Here is a 24,848-nt window from a genome sequence, read left to right as displayed (position 1 = left end):
ATCATATTCCGCACCAGCTCAAAGACGCCAGTCTCCCAGAGAATAGTTCTAGCTTTTATTTCTCATCAGTATCCACTCCCGACCGGACGACAGCACTTGTTCCGATAAACCTGAACTTCTTGAGATACAAGAGCCATATTGAGATCTGATAGGTCCATCAAGCGATTGGATATTTGAGCCTAAAAATTGGTCATATTACCGTGCCAATACTCATTTTCTCTTTGTGAAAAATCGTCAGTCTGGGATAACGTTACTACATATGCTTATATTAGTCCAATAACAATATATAATTAGTTTCACTCTACCGCCTTTTTCTTCGGAAAAAAAAAGTCCAACAGTCAAAATTTTGACAGTCTACGTGAAAATCGTATCAGAAAAATCGCGGGTGAAGAATCTCACGGTGAAATTCCTTACCGGGATCATGATTTTGATCAACACTGAAAGCTGTCAGTGAGTTAGCTCCATCATCAAAGAAATTGGAGTAAGTTTGTTTAAAACGGTTACTGGCTTGAGACTTCGATTAAATTGCCGCTGGCTCCACTTTTTTTAACTTGACTGAAATATCATTCAAACAAATTTTTAATACATGGTTAGAAAGTTTTAGTGAAGAGCTTTTGCTCGAACGTTTCGAAATTGTACAACAAGAACTGAATAATCATTGATTTGATATTTCTGATCGGCAATGGAAACTCTGTCACTTTTGACTTTGAAATCAGAAATCGAGCTTACATGGCTGTTGATAGTACTGTCCAAACGTCCCACCAAGTCTTTCTTCCGTCCGCATTACTGATGTTTCATGTCTTTTTCGATAGCCTCAAGGTCGGCCTATGGAAGAATATTGCCGTTCAAAATAGCGAAGTTGACAGGCACCATTTGAGAAAGCTAGGAAGTTTCTTCCGAAGTTAATCTGGGTTGAAAATAACGTCTCTTTATTGATCAGAATATTTTGCCTCTCGTCATTTTTTGGACATTCAGGTCTACTGGCCTTGCGCTCAGCCTTATTTCTACAGCCGGAGATTTATGACCACATCTCAGCCTCGCCGTTGCTATGACCTGAGATGACCTTAAGCGCCGACTCCCTCCAACCTAGTAAGCGGCATCCAACCAATCGATCTACTTCTGTGAGATAATCTTGTATGCGTGATCAAAAAGACTTGGTGTTGGTTCGGTCTGTCCATGAGATATCGGGGTAAAACATTTCATCGCTCCTGCAAACAAGGGGCTGAGGGGAAGGATTCGTTCTCTCTTGGTTGGGTTTGCCAACGATTAATAGGCATTGAAGAAATAAAAAGTGCTTATACTCTTACAAACTGTTTGATTTAATGTGCACCTACTAATAACAGGTTGTCATTAAATTATCGGACTATATCATTCTTTCCAATCCCGCCCACATTCCAAAAGGTAACTGGACACCAGTGAGTCGCAATATTTCTTCGTCATCATTTTTTCCTTATCACCTGCAATGGCCATCGCAAATCCGCGCGATTTGAAGTCTACAAAATCCCTTACTCCTCCACCAAGTGACGAGAATTTCCCCCGACCAAAAGTACGATCGGGTGATCTATGTGTTGGGTGCATTGTCTGGTTACCTGTAGAGGGCTTCGATAAGAGCATTAAATGCTGCAAAAAAGATTGTTGTGGAAAGGGACTTGGAGAGGACGGATACAATAATCCTGTCGTCGTTCTCAAAATTAGACAGAGAAAAGGCTCGAGCATACGCGGCGATCTAATTTGCTACGTTGCTACCGTACGTTGCAATCAACCCCCCTATCAAATATGTATTGACCAGCCGCAGATTACGACTTTCAGTGATATGAATTTGGAAAACTATCTGTCGAAATGTCCACACAACTCTGAATTTCAGCAATCATTACCTATTAGTCCGATAGATCAGGATAGTTGCGTTGAAAGCACACCCTCATGGCTTCTTCGACTGCAAAAGGGAGCGCTCAAGAAACAATCCTACATTAATCTTGCTCACATTTTCAAAGTACCTTCCAGCAGTCTCTCCACATTTGGCTTCCGAAACCATCGAGCTTATAAGCTTCGGCTCTCAGCCACAAGTTATAACAGCCTAATGGCGGAAATGGGTCTTCGAAACGAGCCCTACGAAGAAACTGCTTCGCTTTACAAGACTGCACGAGCACGACTCGAAGCACTTGCATCCCAAAATAGGCAAATTCCAACTCTAATATCAAAGACAGCACAAGTATCATTTACCCTTCAAAATGAAATGGATATGGAGAAGAAAAAATACCCCACTACTCCCTTCCCAGTTGCCGCACCTGATTGCCCTCATGCCAAAACTGCTCCAACATCTCCTCTTCTCCCGTTAGGGCAACGAAGAAATGTCAGGTTTACCTTGAATGAGATACCCAAATCGAAGAGTCTCCTCAATGTTCCACGAGTGGCTGGTTATGGGACGCTAAATAACCAGCAAATGCTTACTCCAAATCCGATTCAGCCGCCTACTCCATTGACGGCTCGATATCATTCTTTCAGACCATTTGTTGATCATGGATGGAAACATGTTGCTTTGAGATTCTGCTTAGGGTGCTTAGGTCTTGGGACAGTATTTGGAGCTTCCAAGATGCTGTGGTCGGCAAAGGTTTTCCCTGCTAGTTTTTGATGGGAATTTTCATGGCAATTAGTGGTTTTTAAGGATGGCGCATGTTTTGAGTTGGTTCTGGGGTGGAGTTTGATGAGCATTTAACGGAGTACATGGATTTCTGCCTATGGTTTTAAATGTACGATACATTTGAAGAGACGCTGCGAGCACCCAATTGTGCTATATGATAGAAGATGAGGTGATTTAGTATTTGAATTCCCCATTTGTCGCGCCCAAGATATCCATTCATTGAGAGAAAGTGACCTCGACAGATTGCAGCATACGCATCTGAATATGACCTTGGTGCAATCTTGGTCAAGCTACAGCACCCCTTCTGATTGCGTCAGTGGCATGATATAGAAATGATTGCGAAAGGCCCATTACATGAGTTTATCAAGTGGTATAAACAAGAATATTGAGTGGTTTATCCTAACATCAAAGGTGCATGCAGGCATACCTAATTTTCGCATTTGTGAGTGTTGAATTAACGCGAGTCCCAAGCAGGAAAGTCCTTGTCGTCATCCCCAAAGGGGGGCTTATGGCCAAACTTTTCGAAGTATTGTTGCATCTTTCCGTAGTACTGCGATTCTTCTTCACAAAAAGCAAAAATCTCCATTCTATTTTCACTCTCCCTTTATAGTCACTCCATCGGTGGTAACAGGCGTGTCTCTCTGGTTCTTTTGTCCATTGTATCAGTTGATCAAAGTTTCTACACATGCGAACTTGTTCGTGCCCAATTTTGTTCGGGAAATCGTGCACTGAAGATGATTTATTAGTCAAGATTTGCCAATAGCACTTGTATAATGACCCCCTACGATAACATCTAAGGCTGGTAGATAGAAATTTCACATCACTCACTAGGCATTGGGGTATCGTCGGCATTGCACATCATATCTTGACGGAGTGCATCCAGACAATGGTGGACATGACCGGCAGAACTTCCAATATCACCACCTCGCTCATAATCGATGAAAGCTCTGCGCAGTACTTTCTGAAAGAATTTTTGATAAGCAGAGCGATATGACGAGTAGTTTTCCAATCTTCTGGACTGCATTGAAAGTTTCTTACCAGGCAATGTAACCCATGGAAAGCTTTCAAAAAGTAAATTCCTTTTGCTTCAGGATCCCATGGAAACCGAAATACTGAAAGCGGCAGTTGATGCTCGGTCGCCCATTCATCGTCAAGCGCCACTACCAGCGGGCTTGTATCAATACTGTCCCACATCTCATCTTGGAGGGTGTCATTGTTGCTCATATAATCTGTGTGATTGTAGTATATGAGAGGAGTGTCGTATTTAAGACGTGCTTTCATTTGATTAGTATGAACACAATAATAGATTTTGTATTGGATGCTTTTCAAGTTGATAGCACTCAGCTAGTTGTATTATGGATTTAGAACGTACCGTATCTAGAGAAAGCTAAACTATTTTCTGAAGATTTTTTGTCCTCGAGCTTTGTATGATGAAATAGAAGGAACGTATTGCTTGATAGTAGACACAAGATGATGAAAACTAGAAACTTCGTCATGGAACCAGTTTGTGGTGTAATCGTACTGACTACTTGCTTTCCCATCAGAAAACTAAATGTAGTGTATTCTCCTTCTATATCCTGATTGGCTTGCAATAGATGAACTTTTGACTCCATATCCTCCATAATTGAAATAATGATAGTAGGATCAACTACCCAGTGACAAGATGTCCAGAGTTTTTGACTTCATAGTTCAACTTCAGGAGAATCAAATATCCTCAATCCAGCGGTGCGAACATACTTCTCGGGAGTCTCGGGAAGTAGGGATTTGAAAATCTGCAGCAGTTTCCCAGGTAATGATGTTGGTTGGAACCATTGATTTAAATATTAATTACCGGCCTTTCAAGTCTCTGGACTAGGAATTTGGGACTCTTCAATTACAAAACCATGTCAATATCCTAAATTATATCAAAATTAGAGCTCCTGGATAGGTTGATCGCGTCTGGCACTTCAATGTCTCTCATTCTTCGGACAGCAATTCTCCTATCAAAAGCCCTGACTGGTTAGTTCCTATGGCGTTCACACTATTCAAGCAAGATACATTACTAGTAGTGGAGAAAGATAAGAACGGAGCCAATGTATTAGGGTAAGAATTTCCATGAGGCGTCAAATTTCTTTCCACAGCTAATGCATTCGAAGTGTTTTCTCGAGTAGATATATGGATGCTGAAAGTGGAATTCGGGCTTTCGCTGCTGAGGGGTCGGGTATTGGTTGTTTAAGATTTGTTTTGAGTTTGTCTTCTGAGATTCACATGGCCTATGCCAAGTCAACAGTATCGCCAATATCAAGAACCTTAGCAATGATATCCTGCATCGTTTGATATCGTGAGACTCTAGAATTATGGGATTGATGCTCTAAACAATCATTATTCTATATGCGTTTTCCACAATCCAGACAGGGCAGGGAATTACCTGCAGCGTATCAAAGGCAAATTTCGTAAGACAAGTTGTGAAAACCAGTGAAGATGAAAGGTCTATTCAGTCACATTCAGCATTGATTGATATATACTAAAGTCGATTTGCGTGATTGATTGCCTCTGCAGCCGCGGGGCCGATCGTTTCTCCCAAGCATCGTATATGAAAACTTCTGCGAACATCTCAAAAGGGCTGCCAAGGACGAGTCCGTTCACCTTCCTTCACGATGCCATTAAGCGGTCTCCACACTAAGAGGTAGGGTTGTTAGAAGTTTGACATCTCAAATAGATCTCCCGTGACGAAGCGGGGGTGGGGAGCTCGGGGGTTAGATCGATAAGCCGATTATTCAAACTTACTTGCATACCATGGAGGCATTTTGAGGTCATGAGCAAGCTTGTTCCACAAATCTGACTTGTTGGAAGGAACGAACAAATCGAGCTTCATCACAACTCGATATCCCCACTTCTCGTATAGATGCCTACCGAGCTCACTAGCTTCAATGAAACCTTCTATTCCCATTTCGTCGATTTTAGTATTGGCACATTCCATCATCAGTCCACCAACACCACGAGACCTGTGATCTGGGTGTACGACCATCATGTATAGTCCTAGATAACAGGCTGTTAAGAGTGAAACTCAAGATTATGAGGTAGTATGACAACTGACCAGCATACTTATCATGCATCCATAAGCTCCTTGACGTCATGGACTGCCTTATCATCTCTTCGCAAAACTCCCTCGCCTCTCCCTCTGGCCACCAGTATACACTAGGCGTCGGAATACCATCTGGAAATGGGTTTCCATCATGCCATTTCCATAAGCAGCCACCGACGATTCTCAAGCTTTCTTTATCTTCAACAATTATCCATTGATTGGTCGCGGGATTCGCGGCCAGATGCTCTTTCCACAGTCGTTCTTTGGATGCAGCAATCCCTGCAGATCGTTCTTCTAGTGAGTAGCCGGCTACGGGGAAAAAGATAGAGCTTGATGGCATGTATGGAGAATATTGAGCTCTGAAGATAACTTCAACTACCGCGTCGAGCTGCTCCCTCGTTTGGAGTCTCCTCACTGTGTAATCTGACATGATCTATTGTAAAGATTGAATCAAAAGAAAGAACCAAAGGGCAATCGAAAACAAGGAATGAATATTTCTCACAGCTAAGAGAAAAATGTTCTTAAGAAAGGTGCATCTGTTCGTATCTATTAGTGTAACGGGTTCATAGGCTTTGTTTCCGGTCAGCCCTAGGTCATGTACTTTTTGGCCCGTGCCGCTCCCGCAATAAAATGGTTTCATGTACCTGTCTTATCTATCAAGCGAAAGCACACACAGCTGGCCAATCCATTTGCAATACTGAAGATATCATTGTTGCACGATGTAGGGAAATCGTACGACAATCATCTTCATAGAACACACTGTTAAGTTCTTGCGAATGCTCTCATATAACTTTCCATCCGAGGCAAAGGAATTGCTACCTTCCATCTTTAGTTGCGAGATACTTATCAAAGTCATAGATAGCATTGGACTGTATTGATTCGTTCAAATGGTGTGACAATTTACGCCGCAATTGACCCCTGTGGGATTGAACGGGCTGGCCAATGCCCGTATGGAATGATATTTTTAGACCTGGTATGTGTTTGCATCGCAATTCAAATTCACGTTCAAATTTACGTTAAAATTTATCGATACTACTACCATAATCTTTTGCAGGGTGGTCAGCATAGTGTATATCGAAAATCCTGTAGAAAACTATCTAATGATCGTTCCAAAAACACTCGAGTATTCCAGGGCTATGGCGTAAGCTTATTATGCCTTCATTAGGGGTTCAGATGGATATCTTGTACGCTATATCTGCGCAATTTTGTACTAGAAAAACACTTTCCAACTTCTTCCACAATTTTTACCACCCCAAAACTTGTGCACTCAGTCAGCTATGGCTCATGACCAAGATCCGGGCTATGTACTTGCAGCGGGTGCTACATTTTTGGTCTTGTGTATTGTATTCATGTTTTTGCGAATCTTGACGCGATATCTGCAAAAGACTAGGTTGGGCTTAGATGACTGGTTGACTATTCCGGCTCTTGTTAGTTCACCCCTCATTCAACTCCTCTCACTCCTGTTTGCAGTCCCCAAAATTGGTACTTATCAATGCAAAACTTTAGTTAATGGTGATTGGTTGTTCATTGGTTTTGATCATTGGTATGTTTTGACATCAAGTATCTCACGGTCGGTGTTAACCAAGATCCAGGTGTTGAAAAGAAAGTTCTTGCATACCCTACTCCGCCACCCATAGATCTTGAACACCCCAACGATGAACAAAGCTTTAGCTTTACAACTGTGGAAAAGGTTTGAAATCGATGTCCTAGCTTTTTCATATATAAAAAATGCTAATGATGAGCAAGCTAGAATGGGCTTTCTTCCTCATGCAAATTCTGTCCATGGGCTTTACCAAGCTCAGCTTCATATTTTTCTTCAGAAGAATATTTTTAACTGGAAATCGATCCTATTTATCAATAGTATCTGCTTGCATTCTAGTGGTTGTTGTATTACGGTGCTTGGTATTCTTTTTTTTGGTTCCTTCTATCTTGCGGCAATAAGTTTGCTACTAGATGGACCACAATCAATACACTTCACCACAACTGTCAAAGTGACATTCAGAGCGACCTTGCACTTGCTATTTCCGAATTTTTGACGGATGTTATGATACTGGGTTATGATACTGGGTCTTCCAATTCCAATGGTACGGCTCCAACCTTCCTGCAAATTTAAGAAGATCATATATTGACGTGCTGGCGGTTTAGGTCTTGAGATTGCAAATGTCAACCGGTAGAAAGGTCGCAGTCTTAGCAGTCTTCGGACTAGGATCTATGTGAGCCATTCCTCGAAAAATGTTTCGATTCTTCATAGGAAAGCATGATTGATTGATGACCACAACAGAGCTCTCGTCGCATCCATTGTTCGGCTGGCTTTGTTCGTCAACATCACTGGCAGTGAGTCTATGGTTCAATGAATTTAGTGCTTTGTTATGCAAATCTCTGTAAAATAGTTACACTAACATAGCGCGTCACAGTTGCATCGGACAAGATCAAAGATCCTAACGCAGATAATGATTGTGGGTTCCCAAGAAACCTACCTCTCTTTTCGGAAATCGGGACGACTAATACGTATATGTGAATGTAGTATTGACAACGCGTTCTCTATTCTGGTCCATGTTAGAGTCGGGTCTTGCACTTGTGGCATGTTGCTTGCCCTCTCTGAACTCCTTGGCTGGGCTACCTGCATTTCGTTCAATGATTGACAGTCTTCGAAGTATTGCTAGTCTTCATTCATCATTTGAGCATTACAAAATAAGCCAAGGGAATGACAACTCCCAAATCAAAGCCAAAGATCCATCTTCGGCTTCTCGAAAAGCTCTAGTGCCAGAATCTGCTGATTTCGCTGAGATCGAGACATATGCGATGGGTGATGTACCAAAAATTTATCACGGAAAAAGTGCTGGAGAAGACGTTATTTGGGTCGATAAAGTCGTAGAGCAGCAGAAACATACTGTGTAAAATAATCGCGAAGTCTTGAACAAACCATGGTCTGAAAATTTGTTGGATATTGAGAAGTATTGGGCCTCCTATTCCTATGTAGATTCTTGATAGAGAAAATGAACTATAAGAATTCGGCAATCTTAAATTTACCCAAAGACAAGGAGATTATATACAAGGCTCTGAATACGGTGATTTGTATTCTTCCTGATGGAGACTAACTTGACGATTGGTGCTTAGCCCCTTGCTCACTCTTCTTTGTGCCGCAGAAATACAGAACGATGTGGGGCTACATGGTGGCAGCCGGCACTTGAGTCCTGTCACTAATAAATTATTGTAGATAAGATTGCATTCTGCTTCTGCCTAGCAATTCGAAATACCAATTTCTTTTGGCTCAGTTCTACATCATGAAGGAAGAAAAGGAGAAGGTCCATTATCTGAATGACGCAAGGGTTGGCACTACCACTGCAATCGTACCAGAAGTGTCTGCCCCTGAAACCACACTACTTTCTAGCATCGTCGAAGTTACTGTTGACTATGAAGGACCCCACGATGCTTCCAACCCAAGAAATTGGTCGAAAGCTTATAAATGGAGTCTAATGCTTATAATAAGTGCACTTTCTATGACAACGTAAATTGACCTGAAACTTCATTCAACCATGAGTTTTACTAACAAATTAATCCAGGAATCTCACTGTTCTTATTTGCGCTCCTGACATACCACAAATCCTGGAAGAATTTCGTTCTGACAGTGTACTTAACGCTACTCTTATTCTAACAATCTGGAACCTAGGAGCTGCCATTGGCTGTCTATTCATGGCCCTCTGAGTGAGATGTATGGACGCAGACCAGTCTATAACTTGGCAAACCTCTTGTTTCTCCTCTGTATAATAGCGGAAACCCAAAGCAAGAATGTTGCCATGGTCATTGTTTTTCGATGTCTCAGTGGAGTGAGTACGGCCACGACGGCTCTCAATCCAACGATTCTGGGAGACATGTTTAATGTTGAAGAGAGGGGAGGTGCTCAGTCTTTACTTTCCCTGATGCCTCTGATAGGTCCCGCGATTGGACCATTATTCGGGGGTTATATAGCTCAGACAGAAGGTTGGAGATGGACCTTTGGTCTAGCTGGTATCACTTCTGGAACATCAAGCATTCTGTTCTTTCTGATATACCGTGAGAGCTATGATGCATCGATTCTTAGGCGCAAAGCAGCAAAGATGCGCAAGGAGTTCAATGGCCCATCAATTCATTGTCGATATGATCAGCAGGGCTCGAAGATAAGTTCAATCGTGAACGCGCTGGTGAGACCAATCAAGATATTGGTCGCTCCTATCTTTGCATTGCTGATTTTCTCCATGTGTTTGCTCTCTGCGTATGTATATCTACTAGCATCGTCGATCACAGAAGTGTTTCAGACAAACTATGGGTTCTCAGAGGGTGAAGCGGGACTCACATTTCTTGGGTTAGCCATAGGTATGGCATTAGGCGCAATTCTTTGTTCTGCGGTGCTAGATCGGTATACAAAAAAAATGAAAGTCCTCCATGGCGGCGAAATCAAACCAGAATGGCGCCTTCCACCGATGACCCTGGGATTCGTGATTTCCCCAATAGGTTTGATCAAATACGGATGGACAGCCTATTTCCAAATACACTACATAGTTCCCATCTTTGGGACTGCGCTATGTGGCTTTGCGACCTACACTACAGTAGTCCCTACTACAGTGTATTTGGTCGATATATCAGGAATTTATCGCGGTTCCGCCATGTCCTCAATGACCATGTCTCGCAATATAATGTCCATCATTTTACCGCTGGCTGGACCACCGCTATATTGATTCCTAGTTTTAGGCTGGGGAAACTCTGTTCTGGCTTTTATTGCTTTATCGTTTGCTCCTCTGCCATTCATTTTGCTTAGGTACGGAGAACGTATTCGGAGCAAATCGCGACTTGAAGACTGGATGTGAGACCCGAGCTTAGCAATCAATGTCTGGAATAAACGCAGTGGCAGCGGTACCTAGAATTATTCCTCAAAGGAAGAGAATAATACGAGGGCAAATCTCACTATGGGAGGAGTCATGCTTGTGGATAAGCATCACCAGCCGTCAAGTACGGGTCTTTGGTCTGGGAGGAACGTTTTCTAGTTCTTGACTGAGCCTTACAATCTAGTACTTTTTGAAAAACTGTTATTTACAAATATAAGGTGCTACAAGAATCCATTTTGCTAACGCGATTGGTTATGCTGAGATATAGTTGAAAGCTCTCTGTATGGTAGTCAAGCCTGAATCTCACTTTATGTAGTTGTAACGTGAGGATGATCGTGGTATATCTGTAGGAAAACATTCATATGATTCCATCAAAGCTTGAAAGTGAGACGGAAAATATCAGAAGTTGTAAAGGTTCTCGATAATAAATGGTTTAGTAGATGATTAAGCTTGTATAAACTCAAGGTCACCAATGAGGGCTTCTTTCACTTTCAATGCTCAGAGTTAGGCCGAACAAGGCTACATAGTCTGTATAGTACACAGCTATGTTATGGGTCAAATTCCGAAGGAATGGATGTCGCTCGATATCTTTGGTACCACGTTGATGTCATCGCTGCCATTTCTGAAAGCTGGCTCATCCGTACAAGCTCGAGGCTAAATCTTCTACTGTCAAAAGAATCCAAGGATCAAAAACAAAAACGACTGCATTTAGTCCATATATAACTCTTAGTTTCCAAGCCGCTTACCTTTAGTTAAATGCTTTATCACAAATGAGTCCTTGCCGTTGACGCGGCCGGGCGGAGAGATCGAAATCTATAGACTTTCCGATATTTCAGTGAAATATCTGACCAATAAACGAGAAAATAAAGCATCAAAGTTCGGAATAATAAAGTCTATACAATCCACGGTGTATGTGTCAAATGACCCAGCTGGACACATCAGTAGCCACAATCGTGTGTATGTATTTGAAAGGTTTGCTAGATGAATCAGCTGCTAAGCTTGAATTGGCAGATGACTTTAAAGCAATCCACTGTTGAAAATTATATAAAATCTCTTCAATTCCGGTTCAGCTGCAGAACAATTGAGATGGACAGAGCATTGAAAGTCTCTGATTCGTAAGCATAGCATTCTTTGCCAGACATCCACTTATCACCATTCGCTAAAGTCTCTAGCGGCGGTTTGTTGTGGGGAAGAAAGGTATGTCTTTCTCGGATATTGATCTTTCACAGGTGAATCTCTCGCTTAACCAATCTAAAGTATGAGATTCTCAAATTTTCATCCACCTAATAAATGTATGACATCATCTTTAATGAACTAAGAGCTCTTTTCCGAAATGAGTCCCCCGAATTTTGCTGAGGAAATAGACGAAGATAGTCCTAAGATACATAAGCAATTCATGAGCTCCAGTGAAATTGAAGACTGGAAAGTAGATCTAGTGAATGTCTTCATTGAAAGATAAACTTTTAAGAACCACGGGCACGCACTGAGTCAACGGAAAGATTAGTTGAAAGATCTTAGCAAGCCAACAAGCCTTCTTGCCCATAAAGAAGCGATGGAAGGCACATTAATCTTTGTAGTCCTTATATATAGCAAACAATCTTCTCTTTGACCAATAAGGTAAACTACTTGTCTAAAAAAGGATGTTGTTCTGTCCTTTTTGAGAACCAAAATCTAAATGTATTTTAAAGTGAAGGGTTCGCTAATTCACCACAGAAACAATAATAATCAACATTCACTCAATCTCGTTTGTACGGCAGCCAGCCACTGTAGCGAGTTGACGATGTTTATTCACTACAGCAGGATCCTTTCGGTGACGCTAAGAATTTTCTCATCTTTAAAGTCAGCGATCTCTCCGACTTTACAACAACCACCACTACCAAACCATCTTCTTGACAGCTTTGATCAATGTAAGAGCTGCAAAGATCTTGAAGCTCTCTTGTTACTTCGAACCTCAATAGATCATCTTTATTTATCAAATCAAATCTCGACCTCTTCTTATCCGCTTTGATTATTCAATACATCAAGATGGCTGACCAAGAAGGAAATTTCCCCAACGACTGGACTGAGGGTGATGTAGACAACTCATCACGAATAACTCCATGTGCTCCCAATTTTCAGTCCCAGAATATGTTTCTGGGCAACAACAACCAAGGCATGGCTGTTCCTCCATCGCCTAGAGTTGGTCAAATGTTCAACTCTGCCCGCACACCACATCGAAATGGGTACCATTTTGGTGAAAATCTATATAATCAAGATGTTACAACACCTCCACAGCATGGATATGGCCATTCATCTATTCCTCTGCGCTTGCAACGAAATTACGGCTTTCACTCGGGTCCTCTGCGAAACTACCAAGGCACGAATACTCCTCGAAACAACGCATATGTGGGAGTAAGCAGCCCTCTGAGTCCGTTTGCTCCTATGCCAAAAGTGAGCAGCAGCAATCCAAGCAGTATACTCAATCCAGCTGCACAAGAGTATACGAATTACATCGATCCTGTGCCGCGTGCCTATAACTTGCTACAAAGCTACAGGTCGTTTAATAATGGTTTCCAAACACCCTTAGCAGGCAACGCGAGACCACAAGGCATACCCCAGTATAGCGGTTCTATGAATACAACTATACCGGTGTTATTAGACTCGCATGGGGGTGCTTTCATGCCGGCCTATAGTCAACAACCATTGACCCCTCCAGTGAGCAATGAGTCAAATCAGAACTTGACACCTTCTCAAGTTCCAGAGGAATCACAATGGAGAGCCGTTGGCTCTCCATTACCACGATCAACACCAGCAGGCAATTCCGACAGTAGTGGCAGTGCCACTCCTGAGAACGACGAAATTGCCATCCAGCGAAAGCCAGCAATGGTACCCAAGAAGTACCCCTTGCGTGCCGAGCATCTAATGCCCGGATGCATTGTCTGGTTATCTAACTATGAGGACGGACACGAGCCGATAGTATGTGTCCAAAATCATGAGTGCAACGACAAGGTCAAAGAAAAGGATGGCCGCAATCATCCGGTAATGATCTTGAGGATCAACCAACGTCGTGGCTCGAACATCGTTGGTGACGTCATACTCGACGTTGCATTAGTAAGTCTTCACTCATCTACTTTCTTGTCTTGATCCCTCGTTCTGAATTCTCGTCTGTAATAATCAGATAGACTCTACCCTGTGCTCCTGTCCTTTTACCCTCTGATCTGAATTCGCAGAAGCTCTACAACACTATGCCTAAATGCTTTTTTAAAGGATCTTACTAACAGTCGATCAAATTAGATGACAACTCTTGGCGGTCTACCTCTGAACAAGTACATCAACAAGCTGCGCACGCTTGGACCGGATACTTCAATGCAATGGTATCTTCAAGAGACCATGCCACTGTCTTGGACCCCATTACAAACACCCCAGCTGAAGGGTGACAAGCTTGACGCAGTACGGAAACACGAGCAGAACCAAGAGTCGCAGCACCATGCTGAATTGAATCAACGCGGCAAAACCTTGTTGTTTCTCTCACGGGGTAGCATGCAGAGACGGTCGTACATGCGTGTACATCACATCTATGCCGTCCCTATCAAGCAACTGCAAGCTTGCAGCCGGTACGCAAAGCTTGCTCACATGGTCCGCTTGGACGAGTCTGGGTACCTGAGAGTAATGGAGGTCTTGAAATTGGTTCCAGAGCCTTGGGAATCCAGCATCGAGAGAACCATTGCGGCTGCTCCGCAACGCCTTAAAAACCTTCGAGACGAGGAGATGGCACAATTCAACGCCATTCAATTGGCTGAACGCCAACCTCGTCAAGATGAAGCTGTCATGCAGCAAGGTCCGAACGTCACACAGCAAAGCCTGTTGGGTAATGCTTTTGGCGTTGAGGCCGAGGGTCGCGAGCCCTGTTGAGGTACTCGCGACTCAAATACTTGGATACATGAAGTTCTTTTGCGTTTTACTTGTTCACACTTGTGGAACCCGGAGAACAACTTTTGCACACATACGATACTGATACGCACACATGTGGTGTTGAGGGAAGAGATTCAGCTGTCTCGATGCAAGTTAGATTAGCGGGTATGGATTAAGGAGTTATTGAGAGGATCGGGTAGATGAGTAGAGCGGCGATGTTCAATCCCCTCTTTGGAGTTTGAATTAGTGAAATCCTGGATATTTGATACAAAAACAAGTGGTAAACACATTGAGGTTCTGATTTTTATGGACGGGAAATATTATGGATATGTTATGGTTGGTGTCTGGATAGGTTACTATGGACGAGAGACGATGATAGAAACTGAGCGATCGCAAGTCAATGCATGAAACTCGAATAATCTTATTTCATCCTTCTGAGAATCTCGTACATCATGATTGAAGTTTTGTGCATGTTATGCTAACAGCCAGACCTGTAAATCTGGAAGAAAACGTGATTGGACGCACCTGATGAGCCCACGTGATATCAACTTCTGACCATCATCAGTTTTCATAGACGACCCTTCCAGTCTGTCCCCATTATTTCCCTTCAGTCTCGTTCGATCTTCAGTTCGACAGTAAGCCTCACCTTTCAATCACTATTCCCACCCCCTTCTAAAAATCTCGAAAGCTGAATAAACCCCACCAACCCCTCTCGACCCACAAAACCAAAGCAAAACACCACAAAACTACTGCAGCTCCCAACACACGAGCGACATGACTCACCTAACAAAGCATAAGATGAGGCTGGAACCGTTTCCCAGACTTTTAGATTGGTCTGGTCGTGCCGTTTTCTGCTAAGGGTTTCCAGACGTGCGACTAATGCAAAAGCTCGAAATTCCCCACAAATACCTCCACACAAATGATGCCACGCATCAGACGACAATTCATCAGAGCTCTCCCGTCATGAACACGAACGCGTTGGGAGCCACGTCTTTCCAGAGTTCATGATCTGTAAAGAGAGCATACAATCTTCGACACTAGTATGGATTGTGCATTTGAGGCGAATTTCATGTGATGTGCGTCATTTTAGAACGCAGTTCGAATCATGAGCCAGCATCCATGGTAAGATGGTTTTACTTATATGGTTATGGATACCATAGCCCCTATAGTTGGGGAAGTATTTTGATACTTACTATGGAATGATATCTGATATGTAGTCTACTTGTACATCACTATTCCATCGAGCCTAGAAGTCACGTAAAAGTCAGATGCCAAGAAATTGGGAAAATCTGATAATTTCAACCTAAAGTGAATGAAAGACGACTGCTAGTGTTAAATATCAGACTATCGCAACTCAGGGGTATCACCGAACGCGAACGCCATCATGGATTCTGGATATCTCGCACCACCAATCTGGACCTTCTCAATAGCTGTCCTAATCTCTCTCTCCTCTTGTCTGCTAAGTTGCACATGCAAGGCCTCCATGTTTTCTTCCAAATACTTGATTTTCTTTGTTCCCGGAATTGGGATAATATCATCGCCTTGGGCAGCTAACCATGCTAATGAGAGTTGTCCTGGTGTAACACCTTTCTCAGATGCGATCTTTGTCAGCTCCTTCACGAGCACAAGGTTCTTTGGGAAATTCTCTTGGGAAAAACGAGGGGCGCTGAGACGGAAATCGTTAGGCTCAAAGTCAGCTCTGGATTTAATTTGGCCTGTAAGAAAGCCACTAGTGATAGGTTAGCATGCTGTATGTAGTTGTAAGAAATGCTTTGATTGAGGACATACCGGCCAAGAGGTGAATAGGCAACGATGGCAATACCAAGCTGGCGACAAGTTTTCAAGACTTCGTTCTGTTCAATATCCAAAGAAAATGGAGAATATTCAACTTGCACGGCATCGATGTGGTGTACTTTCTCTGCACGGAGAATGGTCTTCGGACTGACTTCAGAGAGTCCTAGATATCGGATCTTTCCCTCTCTATTGGGATAATCATTAGCTTGGATTCGACGGCGTATGTTGGCGGGTGCGACTTACCTCTTTAACTCAGCCATAGCCTCTACTGTCTTTTCAATGGGTGTCTTCTGATCCACTCTATGGCAGTAGTATAGATCGATGGTCTGAACACCCAATCTTTGTAGACTCTTCGCACACGCAGCCTTAACGTATTCCGGACTGGTATCAAAAGTGCGAGTTCCATCTGCATTGGTTTTGAAGGCGAATTTGGAGGCTAAGAATATTTGATCCCGCTTTCCTGTGCGTTTGAACCATTTTCCAAGTAGATCTTCGGAGTCGGCATACATGTCTGCGGTGTCCCAGTTCGTCTGTCCGAGTTCGTAAGCGCGATCGAGGACCTTGAAACGCTCTTCATCGGATTCGGTGCTGCCACTGATGGAGAGTTAGATAGGTTCATCAAACTGAACACATGATACTGTGTGAAGCCACTGTATGAAGAAGGGTCCGTGAAACTCACTAGAAAGCACTTAAGCCCATGGTTCCGAAGCCTTGGGCAACTACTTCAGGGCCATATCTGCCCAATTTACGAGTAGGAAGTCGAGGCATTGTGGATATTTGTATGTGAATAGATTATCTGTATGTTCTTCGAAGTAAACAGTTTTTCGATCGAGGAATTAGGAGATCTATGAGGTGGGAACCTCTGCTCTCTTTATACGTAACCCCTCGTTCGTCCCATATCTCCGTTTTCGTCACCTAACTCCATTCCAAGGCTAACCCCCACCATAAGCGTCGGAATTACATGCAGAATTACATAATCTTCGACCAAACATTGTTGTCCATGTATGCAAAGCTCTATTAACGACGACAATGATCTTCATTCGATTTGGTTAGGTGGGTTTGGTGGTGATGTGGTGATGGGTATGAGGTGATGACGATTTAAAGTTTTAGCGTACATATTTTTAGTGGTGTCTCCTCGGAAGAGCCCCTGTAAGTACGGATAATTACCCCACCTGGATTCTGGTCAAGCACATCAATGGATTTCAGAGCATGTGAATTTCGAATCACATAAATCACATATACCACACCAATCGGAGCAGATCAGGTTAATGTTTTGAGCTGAGTATTATAGAGGAGTTCTATCTCCACAACTTAGTCAGAGGTATAACTCAGATAACAATTCAAGCCTCCGTCTAGAAGCCAGGAACCTCAATGATGCATGTATGAAAGCTTCGTGGCCTATCCTAACTCTGCAAGTTTCCACAGTGGCTGCGGAAGTTTGGAATCACAACAAGAAAGCTATAATAAATCCCCCAAAAGTCCTTCAGTGTTTTCTGAGTCCTCTGGTTCTGGGGTGCCGCTAGCTTTCCATGAGGGGTGACCGGAGAAAATACAAATATTCTTTACTTTGCACTCTGCAATAAGCTTCGTTAAGAAAGGGATCTTCTCGCTCAATTCGCAATGATTCTCACAATCTTCACATTTGTATTTAACAATAGCGTCATCCCAAATTAGTTCAATCTTTCGCAATTCAGGAACATATTTTTCCTTTTCGGCGACGAGATTATAGAGTTGTTCCAAGCTAACAACATCGTGTTCGTCAAAGGATGGTTTGCACACCAAAATCCTCAAACCGGGCGGCAAGAAATTGATCAACTGAGATTCATCCTCAATTGGGCTTTCGCTTGACCATTTGGGGGGAGATGGCGAAAGCTTTGCAACCTGTAGTCGTTTGAATTGAGACAATGATAGGGACTGGTCATCCGGTATACGAGAAACGAAACTGACGTCGACGTATTTTAATGAATGTTTCGAAGATGTTAATCCTTTCAAAATATTGTCAACGTAAAGAGGTATGTCGTCGAGTTCATCCATGATGTCGGGGCTTCCACTCAAATAGAATCTTTGAATGCCTGTGAAACACCCAAGGAAAGTAGCAATGTCATCGCTGAAATAGCATGAAACGAAGTTCAGACTCTCAATATTGGGTATTGGTGCTACGCATTTTACCCTACGGCTGTTCATGCAGGAGAGATGTCACATCGAGACAATCTTGAATCTTTCCACAGATCTTAAAACCATAAGTGGCACGATGGAATCCAATCTTGTTCTTCTATGGTAAAAATCGGGTGCAATTGTTATGCTTTCTAAATTTTCAAGCACCCTTAGAGGAGCGATGTCTGGAGATTCAGTCCGCTGATCTTCTGCGAGTCGAGCAATGAAGTTACTAAATGTAGAAACTTCGTAATGACTTCCCTTCAAAGTTACTCCATGCCAACGGCGCTCTTCTCCCAGTGCTGGAAGTCCCAGCACACTTAATTTCGGAACGAGGCAAAGAAGTACTGTAATCAAACCCCAACATGATATTTCCATCCAAACAATGCCCGTCCAGGTAGAGATATTCTAAGAAGTCAACTTGTTCTGCACCAACAAAGCCTTTTTGAAGAGATCAGGGAACTTGTCTTCCACGGGGCTGGGCGACACAAGTCATTCCAGCTAAAGTGACGTAGATCCAGCCAACGAATGCTGGTCCAATCAACGATCTTTCGATAATAGTGTAGATCAGTATTTTTAACGATTTCCGATTTCCCACAGTGCAGTGAGAGTATAGTAGTTCAATGCACATAGCATAATATCGACTGGAGCATCGTGCTAGCCTTGCAAGGGAACTTTGCGGTAAAAATACCCCAATACCAAGGATGAGCTCCTCTGCTAAGTCATTAAGTGTTGTAGGCATATTGCTGTGCGATGAGGAATCTTTGCTAAACGAAATGATATCTAAAGGGAGATTTTGTAATGGACGTATATTTTCTGTCATTCTATTATTGTAGTAATGATCGAAGCAGCCGAGTTGACAAAGCTTGTTTCGTCCAGCCGTGCCTACCAAAAAAGAACATTATCAGATTAAATGCAGGAGCAAAAGAGTGACCTGCTCTTGGTCTCTGAATGAGGAGATCGCAATTTTCTTTCATTGTGTAAAAGAAACATGGAAGCTTGGAAAACTCTTTCTAAAGGACTGTTCTTCACAGCTTCCAGTTGGATTCAGAGAACACTGAAAGGTTTAATGAGTATTGTGTTATACTTGAAACCGAAACACTAGGCACAAGCCATGCACCTTTGAAATCGAAGCGATATCTATTCAAATTCGGGACACTATCTGATTGAATCGAGCTATTGGAAACCTCGATCATTGAATGGCAGTTTAATTGGCTCCAAGACAACTCAACCTCACTCTCCGCGCTTCCCCGAACTCTTTTAGTTATCACACAAACACGTCTTCAATTGCTTATAGCAGTGTGCTGCGCAACTCAAAAAAAATTAGTCATCGCACGCCGCGGAACAAATGGAGGGTTTTCAAAATCTGAAAAATCTCCAGCATCGTCCTCCACTGTTGCCATTGGTCGTCTTCCACCTTTGACATTCATCTTCGTGGCATCAGGTATCTCAGTTCTCTCGACTTGTTCCTGGACCGTATGTCGGCTTTTACTCTTAACTCCAGAGCTTGTATCATACGTATTGTTGAAACATCGATTTGCATTTGAATGATTGTTCTCGTCTGTGTTCTGCACTGCTGCTGCCTCAGCCTCTTCGCCTGCTGGTGTCCATTCCAGTAAGAGCTGTTGCACAATATTGTCGTCAGCACAATCGGTTCCTGATGATCCATAGGGATTGTATGATTTGCCATCATAGTGATCAGGATAATATGCTGGTCTTCGATCGAATGGAATGACAGGCTCCTGTAAAAATTGGTGGGATGCGAAATTATAAGAAGTTAGCTGAGGTGATGGCTGAGGTGATGGTGGTTGGAGTCTTCTGGACCTGCTCCAATCATTGTAAGCTCCACTAAAGGTTTCCGGCTGAGGTACTTTATGGTTCGTTTCATATCTTTGTCTCCAGTTGATACTGTCAGACACAGGTCTTGCTACCGAGGCCGCTCTTCTAAGAGGGGAGTTGCTTGGTCGACGATTGGGCGCAGAGGCTCTTTCAGCAAATGAATGTGCAGATTGATTGTTATACTGGTGTAAGGAACCTATTTCTGGTGATGACAGCCTCGAATCATCAGATGATGCTTCACTTCTTGGAGATGAGGGCCTTGCCGGACTTCTTCTAGCAAATGGATTTGTACGAGGACCATATGTTGTGGATTTTCTCATGAAAGGATTGGTGGTATTCCTACCACGAAACGAGGTTCTCAACGGTGAATGTGATCTTGAATCGTTATCTGATGAGCTGCTTTCGAGCGGTGGGGACCTTGATCTATAGTATCTTCTAGGCAATCCATGTCTTGGATGATCATCATATGTTGAATTTCTGCCCCGGTCTTTGACAAGTGATTGAGGAAACCTTCGGTGGGGTACTCTTCCCACCCCATGAGTTCGTTTTGGAGGTTCATCATCTGAGCTGGAATGACTATTTGATTCGTAAAGCTCAGGATTCCCCATTCTCCGTCGTAGAGATATTCTAGGACTTTCTGCAAAGCTCACGTGCCGCCTACCATTGTAGCTCTCATCATCACTCACATCATCTCTATCTCCGTAATTTTCGTCCCAGGATTTTGTTCTTTTCAACCTTGCTGATGGATTGTTGTTTAACATTGGGAAAATCGTCTGTCTTTCTGGCTGTGGTTGGTTGTAGTTGTGTTCTCTGTCGTAAGCTTCACGTCTGTTGGGCGCCCCCAAGGTTCTGTAGGCCTCAGTAACGAAGCGTCTCCTAGCATAAAAGTCCGAGGGGCTTGATGTCGGATAGGAGGCCTTGCGTAATAAGAGATACGCCCTTTTCAAAATTAGCAATTGAAGACATAATTTCTAGGGATCACAAAAGAAAAAAAGTATACTTCTTGATAGCAGCAGCATTCGCATTTGTTGGGATCTGCAAGGCTTCGTAATAATTGCCAAGGGTTATCTCGGAGTCAGAGGTATCGATATCAGACGTGCCAGATATACATGAAGTACTTCTCGATGACTTGGGGGAGCTCGGAAGCATAGGTTCCGTGTCTTTAGTGCCGGGGTCATAAATTCCAGGGATGTTGTTGGAGGAGATTTCAACGATTTTGTAAAATCAACGTTCTTAAGACTCGAAGTTGTTTGGATATAATCGGCACCTCTGTCTTTCAACGTTGATGAGGAACTCATAGTCCAACCACTCTTCTCCGATCTTGAAGTGTTATCTTCTGATTCATTTGAAGCACCCACAAGGTATATTGTGATTGATAGGACGCCGTCACTTGTAGGGCTCAAACACTTCCCATAGACGACTTCGAGCTGCGCAAGGGTCCATATGATGCTACTATTGACTTCGTTATTTGAGTCGACTATCTTTTGAACCTGTTTCTGCTGTGGTACTGTGAGATCCAAAAGTTCCGCAATGACTGTCCCACTACTTTTGCTTAGCTCTAAAATTCTTCCAAGTATGTGTCTTCCTGAGAAATGCTGTTTGACTTTGTGAGTGTTTACCCAATCAGGCGATTGAAACGAAGTTTCAATGAGTGCTGGGTGAATTGTATATGCACAATAAAGACAATCTCTATCGTCCATAGCTCGTGAGATGAGTTCCCCAAGCTGCTGGAGACCCAGAGCATTACCATTACTACTGTCTCTCGTGTCTGCTCGAGTTGGTGCAGATCTGCAGTCGAGGCCGAAATCTGGCGCCATATCAAGGTCAGTCAGAGGCTTGTTAATGATGATAGCGATATGGCCCTTTTCGCTCCGCGACCACAAGCGACTGGAATGTTTCTTCACTCCCTTGAGGCTTATGAGCGCTTTCATATAATTTTCCTGAGGTTTCAAAACCAGGGTCAGACTAGCGGTCTCGGCCGATTCAAGAAAGCAAAATTCCTTCCACCAATCCTGCTGGGGAGTTTGCGACAGCATCCGCTCGATCTCTGATTTGCGTAATTTGAAATTTCTAACAGTAGGTATCTGCTGATAGCTCTGACCCTTGCTGAAAAATGCAGTAAGAAAGGTACCTTCTGGAATCATCCTGCCTATGTCATCCTCGGCAAAATTATTGCGTCTGAAAATATGTTTGAAGCTACCGCTCTTGATAAAGCTGTGCTTTGAAAGCTTGCTCTTCGATGGTTGGTTAGTGCCAGCCTCAGAACATCTAAATTCGCTCAAAGGATTGGATATTTGAGATGCCGGATAATTGGTGGGGAGTTTTGTGAAATTCGACGACGGCGAACAATTCGGGTTTGAATTATCGAATAATAATTCCTTTCGCTGTTTGGGTATCTTCACTGAATTAGTTTCGATATTCTGTTGAGAGCGACGGTTAGTAGATGATGAGGATGAAGTTTCTATTGATGCGTCTGCTGCTCTGCTTTGAGGGATGATTTTATCCTGAGACCCATTGCTTTTGTTCTTGTCTGAGAATTTATCCATCATCGAGAGTTACCCTAGGAGGTGTGACGTAAAAGCATGTTTTCGGCATGATAGAATTCTCCAACTCTCCTATCATTCCTGGCCGGTGTTCATCTAGATCTCCAGAAAGCAGGTCATACTGAACGGCTTGTGAGCCTAAGTTTTGCGCTTGGCTTACCTCATCAATGGCGACCGCAGTCATTGGTTGCTGTGTTGTGATATTGTCACCAAAATCGATGAGATCCTCAGAAGTATCATGAAGTGAACCAGGATTCTGCTTTAGATTCTCCAAAACGGACATATTTGGTTTCAGATTAAGCGTTTTTTCTGGCTGAAGCTGTTTGGTATGCAGACTAGGAGCTTGCAATGGCACACTCTGTCCTACTTTGTTGCGCGGATCCGTCGTTTTATCTTTTACTTCAATGATGTTGGTCCCCATCAATGGCTTCGGAACGTTGCTAGCTTCATTGCGGCCAACTTGGTAGTTGGTCGATGGCGCCTGAAAAGCCCGTGATGGAACAATTCCTTGATTGTTACTAGAAGAAACCTTTGGACGCCAAGGTTGGGCGGAGGCTCCGGGGCTCAGGCGTTCGCGCCCTGAATTGGGGGGTTTATCTTGCCATCGGGGTACCTAGAAACTTTTTCGATTGGAATCTCTTCGTCTACATTCATGGAAGCTTTTGTACTTTGCTGGGCCACTGTGGAAAGATTGTCCATGTCTCTTGTCTTTCCGGCTAGCATAAAATGATCTGAATATGTCTTCGCTTCACAATTTCCTATATCACTCATGAGTTCAGGTTTCAGTCTCGCTTCAGCATCATGATGTGCCATATAACTCTTAGCTGCATCTAATGTTTCATTGACAGAGTTCACTGCATATTCGGTTGTCGATTTGTGGATAAATCTGGCATTTGTTTTCCCCTTGGATTCTTGGCTTTGCAGAAAGCTGCTCTCGACCCCGTCATTCATTTTCAAAACAGAGTTCAGCGGATCATCTGGAACAGCTGGAGGAATGACTCTGCGAAAGGATGTGTTTTCTCTTCGATTTAGCTCGGGATATTGAAAGAAATTCTGTGGAATATGGGTAGAACGATTATCAACATATCGTATCCCACTGGCTACAGGGATAAGATGTTTTCTGTCGGTTTGATTGATGAACCGATTGATCAAATGTTCGGGTTCGTAACCATTCATTCTAGGATGAAACGTATAGTTTGTCGCTTCTGGGCGCATTCCAACTACTTGCTCGATACCACGTGAATTCATGTCATATGGCGCAGCATACATGGCATTGATAGAGCTTGGTCCTCTACACTTGTGTAAGCTCAATTTCAGATTGGCGAATAAATATCTAGACTTACGATCGAGGCCCATTCAATCTGACGCTGATAACTGTGAAAAGCAGATTCAAACTCGCTTGAAGTTGATGAAGTTCTGTTGCATATTGAAGAAGCTTATGTGTTTGTAACGGGGACAGGTATCGTTTTATCCACGATTCTCTGAGTTTGCGGACTTTCGCTGAAGTTTCATCGACTTTAAGGAGTTGCGAAGGCCTTGTTGGATCAAATTTTACATCCTCTTTGTATTCATTCAGCCTATTGGCAACCTTGAGCTCCAGTTCGTTTGAGACGTCCTTGTGCAAGACCCATGCCTCCACTCTCCAAAATATCTTTAAACAATCGTCTGCGATACCTTGAATGTGTCTGATTCCGCGCGCATTAAGTGTCGCCTTTTGTCCTAACTTTAAGCGCTCGGTTTCCTGTTCCAGAAAATGATTGACGTATTCAAAGGACACACTTGCAGCATCAATGTTTCTTAATGTTGCTTTGAGATTCTGAGCCGCTGCGCCAGCATCAGTCGCGTACTTTCTCAGGATTTGTACCAGTTGGACGCCAAAACTTGCAATACCAATTGCTGAGCTTGCAGCTCCCAATATTGTAATAGGGTCCATTAAGCCGTCGTTATATCGGACGTTCTCACCATTGGAAAAGAAATGAGCCAATCTCTTCAAACAATTATTCTTCAGCTTTCTTTGATCAACCTTATAATTATTGTCCATCAAGGCTCGGGGCTGAGCAAAT

At 43.1% G+C, this 24,848-nt stretch overlaps 11 protein-coding genes across 11 annotated transcripts; 5 read left to right on the top strand and 6 right to left on the bottom strand.

Moving 5' to 3' along the window:
• Window positions 1–1,462: 1,462 nt before the first annotated feature.
• On the top strand, window positions 1,463–2,629 carry EAE97_009343 (uncharacterized protein; the record flags this gene model as incomplete). Its single annotated transcript, XM_038879858.1, has 2 exons — window positions 1,463–1,747; window positions 1,796–2,629. 2 exons carry the CDS (start codon window positions 1,463–1,465, stop codon window positions 2,627–2,629), a joined length of 1,119 nt encoding a protein of 372 aa, XP_038729414.1.
• Window positions 2,630–3,043: 414 nt separating this feature from the next.
• EAE97_009342 (uncharacterized protein) lies at window positions 3,044–4,260 on the bottom strand (the record flags this gene model as incomplete). The annotated part of the gene is made up of 4 exons (XM_038879857.1): window positions 3,044–3,366; window positions 3,467–3,599; window positions 3,677–3,912; window positions 4,011–4,260. 4 exons carry the CDS (start codon window positions 4,258–4,260, stop codon window positions 3,044–3,046), a joined length of 942 nt encoding a protein of 313 aa, XP_038729413.1.
• Window positions 4,261–4,868: 608 nt separating this feature from the next.
• On the bottom strand, window positions 4,869–6,236 carry EAE97_009341 (uncharacterized protein). Its single transcript, XM_038879856.1, has 4 exons — window positions 5,715–6,236; window positions 5,405–5,656; window positions 5,046–5,296; window positions 4,869–4,988 (listed from the first exon to the last, which is right to left on the bottom strand). The coding sequence occupies exons 1-3, from the start codon at window positions 6,130–6,132 to the stop codon at window positions 5,232–5,234; spliced, it is 735 nt and encodes a 244-aa protein (XP_038729412.1). The 5' UTR covers window positions 6,133–6,236; the 3' UTR covers window positions 4,869–4,988; window positions 5,046–5,231.
• Window positions 6,237–6,744: 508 nt separating this feature from the next.
• On the top strand, window positions 6,745–7,398 carry EAE97_009340 (uncharacterized protein; the record flags this gene model as incomplete). The annotated part of the gene is made up of 3 exons (XM_038879855.1): window positions 6,745–7,129; window positions 7,209–7,245; window positions 7,295–7,398. The coding sequence occupies exons 1-3, from the start codon at window positions 6,980–6,982 to the stop codon at window positions 7,396–7,398; spliced, it is 291 nt and encodes a 96-aa protein (XP_038729411.1). The 5' UTR covers window positions 6,745–6,979.
• A 255-nt stretch (window positions 7,399–7,653) lies between these two features.
• EAE97_009339 (uncharacterized protein) lies at window positions 7,654–8,664 on the top strand. The gene is made up of 5 exons (XM_038879854.1): window positions 7,654–7,786; window positions 7,848–7,915; window positions 7,984–8,036; window positions 8,117–8,158; window positions 8,227–8,664. The coding sequence occupies exons 1-5, from the start codon at window positions 7,760–7,762 to the stop codon at window positions 8,598–8,600; spliced, it is 564 nt and encodes a 187-aa protein (XP_038729410.1). The 5' UTR covers window positions 7,654–7,759; the 3' UTR covers window positions 8,601–8,664.
• Window positions 8,665–8,986: 322 nt separating this feature from the next.
• On the top strand, window positions 8,987–10,417 carry EAE97_009338 (uncharacterized protein; the record flags this gene model as incomplete). Its single annotated transcript, XM_038879853.1, has 2 exons — window positions 8,987–9,210; window positions 9,373–10,417. 2 exons carry the CDS (start codon window positions 8,987–8,989, stop codon window positions 10,415–10,417), a joined length of 1,269 nt encoding a protein of 422 aa, XP_038729409.1.
• A 2,172-nt stretch (window positions 10,418–12,589) lies between these two features.
• Window positions 12,590–14,455, top strand: EAE97_009337 (uncharacterized protein; the record flags this gene model as incomplete). The annotated part of the gene is made up of 2 exons (XM_038879852.1): window positions 12,590–13,654; window positions 13,838–14,455. The coding sequence occupies 2 exons, from the start codon at window positions 12,590–12,592 to the stop codon at window positions 14,453–14,455; spliced, it is 1,683 nt and encodes a 560-aa protein (XP_038729408.1).
• A 1,344-nt stretch (window positions 14,456–15,799) lies between these two features.
• Window positions 15,800–17,017, bottom strand: EAE97_009336 (uncharacterized protein; the record flags this gene model as incomplete). Its single annotated transcript, XM_038879851.1, has 4 exons — window positions 15,800–16,184; window positions 16,244–16,435; window positions 16,493–16,843; window positions 16,929–17,017. The coding sequence occupies 4 exons, from the start codon at window positions 17,015–17,017 to the stop codon at window positions 15,800–15,802; spliced, it is 1,017 nt and encodes a 338-aa protein (XP_038729407.1).
• A 690-nt stretch (window positions 17,018–17,707) lies between these two features.
• EAE97_009335 (uncharacterized protein) lies at window positions 17,708–18,283 on the bottom strand (the record flags this gene model as incomplete). The annotated part of the gene is made up of 1 exon (XM_038879850.1): window positions 17,708–18,283. The coding sequence occupies one exon, from the start codon at window positions 18,281–18,283 to the stop codon at window positions 17,708–17,710; it is 576 nt and encodes a 191-aa protein (XP_038729406.1).
• Window positions 18,284–18,445: 162 nt separating this feature from the next.
• On the bottom strand, window positions 18,446–19,145 carry EAE97_009334 (uncharacterized protein; the record flags this gene model as incomplete). Its single annotated transcript, XM_038879849.1, has 2 exons — window positions 18,446–18,811; window positions 18,867–19,145. The coding sequence occupies 2 exons, from the start codon at window positions 19,143–19,145 to the stop codon at window positions 18,446–18,448; spliced, it is 645 nt and encodes a 214-aa protein (XP_038729405.1).
• Window positions 19,146–19,716: 571 nt separating this feature from the next.
• On the bottom strand, window positions 19,717–24,826 carry EAE97_009333 (uncharacterized protein; the record flags this gene model as incomplete). The annotated part of the gene is made up of 6 exons (XM_038879848.1): window positions 19,717–21,181; window positions 21,243–21,277; window positions 21,352–22,746; window positions 22,802–23,364; window positions 23,454–24,076; window positions 24,129–24,826. The coding sequence occupies 6 exons, from the start codon at window positions 24,824–24,826 to the stop codon at window positions 19,717–19,719; spliced, it is 4,779 nt and encodes a 1,592-aa protein (XP_038729404.1).
• Window positions 24,827–24,848: the final 22 nt, after the last annotated feature.

This window comes from Botrytis byssoidea, assembly GCF_014898295.1.
Source record: "Botrytis byssoidea strain MUCL 94 chromosome Unknown BBYS_021, whole genome shotgun sequence".
Classification (NCBI taxonomy): domain Eukaryota; kingdom Fungi; phylum Ascomycota; class Leotiomycetes; order Helotiales; family Sclerotiniaceae; genus Botrytis; species Botrytis byssoidea.
This window is presented reverse-complemented; position numbering and strand designations above follow the sequence as displayed.